This window comes from Apium graveolens, chromosome 8 (assembly GCF_009905375.1).
Source record: "Apium graveolens cultivar Ventura chromosome 8, ASM990537v1, whole genome shotgun sequence".
NCBI lineage: Eukaryota > Viridiplantae > Streptophyta > Magnoliopsida > Apiales > Apiaceae > Apium > Apium graveolens.
Window position 1 is genome coordinate 219477395 of NC_133654.1, and position 7203 is coordinate 219484597.

The following is a 7203-nucleotide window of genomic DNA, read 5'->3' on the forward strand; positions in this document are numbered from 1 at the left end:
TTTATCTGGAGTTTTGAGATGCGACTCAAAAGTAGTATTTTACTGAAACTGGTTAATTGGTATCAGTTCAAGTAATTCTGTTCACGAGTTCTAGTTGCAGGAATCTGAGCATTGTAGCCTGCAAAAGTTCTGAATCAAACTTTAGAAATGGACTTGTTTTTAGTTTGGAGCAGCAACAGAGTAAATGGATGTTAAAGTAGTGCTTATGGAAATGGCTTTGTACGATGGATTGTTGAATGGAAAACTTATCTAGTAAAATTACCCCTTGCTCTCTAGTCATTGTGCTCAGTTTTATGCTGGTTGTCTTAATATTATGTTTAGTTAGTTTGTTCAGCCAAATCCATTGCAAATATTTAGTAATAATCGGGAAGTTGTCAGGATCCTGTATTTTGAGCAGCAACAGAGAAACCTCTATCAAATCTGTGATAATTGGGGTAGTCGTTGTTAGCTATCAAGTCACTAGGTTCTTCCCTTCTTTTAATTGGTGTAGAGTAGCATGCCTACTGTAGAATTTAAAAGCATTGAAATTTATACATGGTCAATATTCATACACAGATTTAAGCTATCAATTCTCTTTGATTACTTTCTAGCCGGCAGAGCTTCAGGATCAGCATCCGTTATATATTAGTACCTTCAAAATGAACCTTTTCTTTGGCTCTGTCACATATTTTCTTATTGCATTAGATAACTAAGTGTACGAGGAGGGGAAGCTAGTATTGGAACACGACCTTTGTTCATGAGGCTTGCCAACAAACTTGAATATGCAAATTTCCTTATTTCAACTAACCTTATAAAAACAATCACGTTCTGTGCTGATACCATTACCTCTCTCAACCTTGAATGTGGTGACCGTTGCCTGGATTTAACTTTCTATTTCTTTAAATCTTTGTATAATCAGCATAACCTAAGAAGAAGATTTGGATTTAAATATTTTTATTCTTTTGTTCTCGATAATGAAAGTTGTACACTTTACTTTTACTCGAAGATTTATTCTTTTGATGATTTAGCCAAGTACTACTTTCCATAACTTGTTTTAAACCCCTCATCGGATTGGATTTATTAAGAATCTGTCAAAACTCGATATTAACCCGAGTTTCACTTTCTCAATTATTATTTTTAAACCATCCCAAAAAAACCAAACGTTAAATTACATATATTTTCTTATATTTCTTGTTAAGTATTAATATCTATTAGAATATTATGTAAAATCTAATTAAAATTTAAGTTTTACTGTTTTATCAAAAATTATCAAATAAGTAATCTCTTTTAAGCTCTACTATTTTTGATGTGATATTAAACTATTAGTATAATTAGATATTTTTATTTTTTATTAGTACTATGTATAAATATATATAATCTAGCAAAAAATACATATAAGTTTAAAATAATTTTTTTAATATCATTAAGTAATTAATAAATATTTTCATTACCCATCAAAACTTGGTCAATTTAAGTACAAATTTATTATATTTTTTCTCGAATAAAGCATTAATTTTATAAAATACTCCATATGTCCCTGTCATTTCTTTACACTTTCTTTTTTGGGATGTCCCATCCAATTGTTTACATTTCAAAATTTTCCATAAATAGTAAAGTTTTTATTATTTTTAAAATAACTACACCCACTACTTCTCTCCACTATACCCACTTTATACATATAATATTAATCGGTCTCACTACTTTACTCACTTTTTTAACTTTCATCCACTAATTTATCATTTTTCTTAAATTTCGTGCTCAACCCAAATGTAAACATCCGGCAGGGACGGAGGGAGTACTAGTAAGGATCTCATCGTAAACTTACATATTATTAAGGATCTCATCGTAAGCTTACAGCATCGTAAGCTTACATGTTGACAAACTAAAACTAAGAGAAAAAAGAATAAAGGCGTGACTCGCATAAAATTAGACATGAATTAGTTTTTGAATGCGACAATTCGGTACACAAATATAAAATTAGACAGATATCGATACGAAAAAACTCAAATATAATTAATTTTGATTTTTCATAAAAAAACTTTATTTAACAATACATTCTTCCAAATTTATTTAAACAATCAAAATAATTAAAGATGAATAAGAAAATAAATCAATCAACCAAAATCAATCAACCAGAATCAATCAAATAATAAATAATATTATTCCAAAACAATTACAAACTAAATACGAAATTTAAATTCAAAAATTAAATATAATTTCAACAATAAGATAAAAAATATTAAATTATTCAAAAAATTGTCAAAATATCTCAATTTTGGGTTCCAACTACTTTAAAAAAATCTATTTATGTTTGCCTCTTGTATATCAAACAGGGAAAAAGTTTATCAAAGCGGGAAACAAATTTAGTTTGGCGCACAACTTTCACCCCACTTTTTATCATCATTTTAGATCAAGCTAAGCAACTATTTATGCGGCACATGTTTACCTATATCAGTTAACATCAAACATAGAGTTCTGATAACGTTTATCACTTCTCCTCAAATATATATTCCACGTTCTGTTGAGTAACCGGCTCATCTAAAACCTTAAGGTGTTAGAGGAAGGCCCCAATAAGATCATATATTTAACACTCCCCCTCACTCGAAAGCCCATTTATGGGTCGAAGAGTGGAACACCGGCTCTCATCTTTGGGGAATTAATTGCCTTTAGTATCCACATTAAATTGTGAGAATGTTGGGGGTGGCTGGGAATCGAACCTTAGTTTTCCGCCAGCCTAAGCTCTGATACCAACTAAAGGCAATTGATACCTTAAGGTTTTAGATGAGATGGTTACTCAATATGGTATCAGAGCTTAGGCTGGCGGGAGTACTAAGGTTCGATTCCCAGCCACCCCCAACATTCTCACAATTTAATGTGGACACTAAAGGCAATTAATGCCCGAAAGATGGGCGCCAGTGTTCCACTCTTCTACCCATAAATGGGCTTTCGAGTGAGGGGGAGTGTTAAATATATGATCCTATTGGGGCCTTCCTCTAACACCTTAAGGTTTTAGATGAGCTGGTTACTCAACACGTTCTATCACGTGGGCCGTAGCTGTGTTTCATTCACATTTTAACCTTTAGAACTGCTCTCTCAGGTAAACTATCATTCCATTTTTTTATTTTCTAATCTCTCTCAAAATATGTATTAACTTATTCTAAATATATAGCATATCATGCCACCGGGAAGTAGAAAAAGTTGACGTACTCTGCCCAGAGAGCAAGAATTGCCAACCAATGATACCGGTGCTTGGGTCGCAGAAATAGAATTCATCAATGGTTCTGCTCCTAAAAATCCACAAGTTTCTCGTCGCACAACTCGATCAAGTGTTCATAGCCAACAAGTTGGATCATCTGCACAACCTATCTTTAAAGGTGAACGTATTGGACCTAGCATACCCTCAAGTGCACAGACCGAACAACACGAGGCATCTAATGTACACGGTGAAGAACTAAATGGTACTCATATTTCTTCTGGTAGTTTTTTGTGTAATATAAATAATATATAGGTTATTGCTTATTATGAAATATCTATGTAGATCAAAATGTAAGGCACAACCCACGTAAAGCAAGTCGTGGCATGACGACTTCGAAGATGGCTAGAGCAGCGTCAACAGGAAAGCTGTCGGTAACTTTTGATGCAAATTGTAGGCAACCAATATGTTTGAATGCTGAGAGGTTTAATAATGAGATCGGATTCATCGTTCGTAATCATGCTACATTTTCTTATAAAGACTGGAGACTAGTCCCAGAGCATGTTAGAGCGCCATTGCGAAGCTATCTTCAGGTATATTCTTTTACAGTAGCTATTTAATACTCTATCTGAACATATAGGTTTGTGTTTCTTTTTATTTCACTTTAATTTATTTATTATAGGAGATTATGAATTGCGTATGAGCTTGTTACTTGCTAACAGATGATGACTTCAAATTCTAAAGTTTACAAATAAGTATAATTATTTTTCTAGTGTTTTCTAGTTCTTCTAGTTAATTATCCTACTTAATTAGCAGGACATGTATTAGGAATATTTTTATGTGACACACACTGGCTAGTCATATTGATAATGTCTAATATTGAAATGAATACATGTTGATTTCTCTTATATCCAGTTAGCATTTTTCTAGTACATATTTATGTAACATTGATTCACACTAAAATGTTTAAATCATTGACTTTTTTTGTTTACAGGAGAATTTTGACATTGGCTTACATGATGAGACAACTAAACTCTGTATCGATGAGCAAATGTGGAGAGCCTGGAAGAATTATAAATACAAATTACATTCATATTTCAAAGCCAATGGGGGAAGAACTGATTTATTGACAGCTAAAAGAAAGCGACATCCGGACTTCAAAGAAGACCAACAGGAAGAGTGGGAAATGCTATGTGATTGCTGGAGTTCAACTCAATTTCAGGTAACTTTTATTTTGTAAAAATAATCATTCTATAGCTTTGTTAGATGCTTTAGCAATAATTTTTTATTCAATTTTCATATCAGGAAAGGGCTTTAAAGAATACCATCAATCAATCTAAAAAGAAGTGGAATTCTAAAAATGGGTCAGTTTCAACTGTGCGACATCATATTCGACGCGAAATGGAATTAAACTCTTCAACTGGACAAATTGAGACTTGGCGTCAAAATCATTATGACAAAAATGGATGGACCGGGCCAAAACTTGAGAAGTTATATGTAAGTAGTTTTATCTAGTTTTTAACTCATAGATTATGATACTTACTAAAAATGTTTTATCATTCTTACTCCAAGTATTTTGTTTAACAAAATGTTTTATACTTTCCTATTCAATTTTTATAATAAATAATATAAATTTAATGTTATTAGGACGACATGATGAATCTAAGAGAAGCATATTCACCAGAAGAATAGCCAGACAAATAAATATTGGAAATGGTACTTGGACGTCAATCTGTACACTTGCGAGGATGGGGACGTTCTGCTAGAAGCAAATTTGCTAAATCATCTAATAAAACTAGTACTCAGCCCACCCAACCAACCTATCAAGAGATAGTTGAACAACTTACCGAAGCCAAAGGCCTTCTTGCTAACGTTGTTGACATTTTACATAAGAACAATCGTATGCCACAAACAGCAAAATCTCCAACCGATGAAGTACCTGATGCTCGTATGGAAAGCTCATGATGATTTTTAGATTTTTTTAAGTATCACTTGAACTTTTAAATTTATGTTGCTCATTTTACTATTTAGGTTTTATGTTTTTCACTTCACTATTTGTTGAATATTTATAAAATTTGTTTTCAGTATTATTGTGATTATAATTTTTTAGCTAGTTAATAAAGAAAAATGTATATAGGCATAAAAAATTAATAAACAATACATCGAATTATATTAAAATAGCTAAAACTCGAAAAATAATATTGCACCACATGGCTTTTATATAAAACGTCATGTTGCATATCTGGGAAAAAAGAGAGAGGTGCCAGATGGCCATTTACGAGGCGCCACGTGGATGATGACAATGCTTCACATGAATCATGACAAGATGCCATGTCACTCATTGATGAGGCGCCATGTGACATGACAACAAGGCGCCACATAGACCATCCTAGTCATGAGGTGGGCCATGAACACATCAGCTGATGACATGTACCCATAATGCTTTGCTTACCAATATATATAAATGTAGGTAAATGGTCTTTCTCTACAAACTTTTACCTACCACTCGATACCAATAATTTATTAGTAGGTAAATATTCTTTACCTACAAATACAGTATTTTTACCTACATATAAAATTGGTAGGTAAACGCTAATTTTCTTGTAGTGAAAATGGAGTAGTTGAGAGAAAGAATAGAACATTGGTTGAAGCTGCCAGGACAATGCTGCAAGGTGCCAAGTTGCCAACAAGTTTCTGAGAAGAGGCTGTTAACACTGCTTGTTACACTCAGAACAGATATCTCATTAACAAGGCACATGGCAAGTCACCCTACTCAATCATGTCTAAGAGGAAGCCTACTGTAAATCATCTTCATGCGTTTGGAAGCAAGTGTTAGATTTTGAAAGACAACCCTGAATATGTGGGAAAATTTGACTCAAAGGTTTTTGAAGCAATTTTTCTGGGATATTCACTGGAAAGAACAGCCTACAAAGTTTATGTGATTGATCAAAAGAAGATTATGGAGAGCACGGATGTGACCTTTGATGATGACAAATGTCCAGGCTTGAAATGCCTTGATGATAATGAAGCTGAAGCCCTGGCATTTGAAAATCTCAACATTGATAGTGACTCTGATGGAGAAGATAAAGTTGATGCACAACAGACATTAAATGAAGAAACTACTCAACAAGAAAATCATGAAAATGGAAACTCATCTCAAACACCTGAATTTGAGAGCACAAATTCAAGGGGAAAAAGAGAAGAAGGATCCAGTAGTCATACCAACAATGAAGAAAATAATGAAGACACAAGTCAACAAACTCATACAAGGAAGTGGGATAGGAGTCACACTAGAGATGCAATTATTGGTGATCCTACTGCTGGTGTGAGGACTAGGAGTGCAACTGCTAATGAGTACCTACATGGATGTTTTCTGTCTCAAATAGAACCTAAAAAAATTGATGAAGCTCTTCTGGATCCTGACTTGTTAGGTCCCGTAAAAGGGCTATTTTAAGCTAGAAGGGGGGTTAAATAGCTTAATTACCAATTTAAAAATTATTATGGCGTTTTAAAAATATTTATCCCGTTTTAAATATTTTACCGATACAGATTATATATGCGGAAATAAAAGACAGGCAAGAAAATATCACACAAGAGATTTATCCTGGTTCGCGATGGCACAACCTCTAATAGATTCGCTCACCCCTACGTCCAGTCCCCGAGCTCCTCTCCAGGACCAGAGTTTTTCCTTAAAATAACCTTGCTCCTTACGTAGGTGGAGAAGCCTTTACAACCCCACAGATACTTGTATTGGTGCATAATTCTGGGTTACCACCTCAAAATAAATGTGCAAACCTACACAACCTATCTTAGACAATAACATCCTGTTATTTCTTCAAAGTTGATGTAGAACCCTTGGTGTAGTCTTTGTCCTTCTAAGCTTTTGCCGGTCTTGGATCTCAGTATTTGGTCTTGGGTCTTTCCTCTTCCTCACGGTGCGAAGACTACTAACTCTCCGTTAGTACGTCTAGGACTTGGGTCTTAGAACGAGAATCACCTCACTATACTTCACCTCACTGCAAAACGAAGAA

The 7203-nt window shown here is 33.9% G+C and overlaps 1 protein-coding gene across 1 annotated transcript; it reads left to right on the top strand.

Annotated features, from left to right (window-relative positions):
• Window positions 1-3159: 3159 nt before the first annotated feature.
• On the top strand, window positions 3160-5259 carry LOC141678959 (uncharacterized). Its single transcript, XM_074485423.1, has 5 exons — window positions 3160-3437; window positions 3518-3765; window positions 4167-4394; window positions 4478-4669; window positions 4820-5259. The coding sequence occupies exons 2-5, from the start codon at window positions 3559-3561 to the stop codon at window positions 4862-4864; spliced, it is 672 nt and encodes a 223-aa protein (XP_074341524.1). The 5' UTR covers window positions 3160-3437; window positions 3518-3558; the 3' UTR covers window positions 4865-5259.
• Window positions 5260-7203: the final 1944 nt, after the last annotated feature.

Excerpts from the sequence above, each read along its gene's own strand:
- LOC141678959 (XM_074485423.1), top strand. The coding sequence starts at position 3,559 with ATGACGACTTCGAAGATGGCTAGAGCAGCGTCAACAGGAAAGCTGTCG. Across the intron at positions 4,395-4,477 it reads GGAGTTCAACTCAATTTCAG|GAAAGGGCTTTAAAGAATAC; the intron begins GTAACTTTTATT and ends TTTTCATATCAG. Across the intron at positions 4,670-4,819 it reads CAAAACTTGAGAAGTTATAT|GACGACATGATGAATCTAAG; the intron begins GTAAGTAGTTTT and ends TAATGTTATTAG.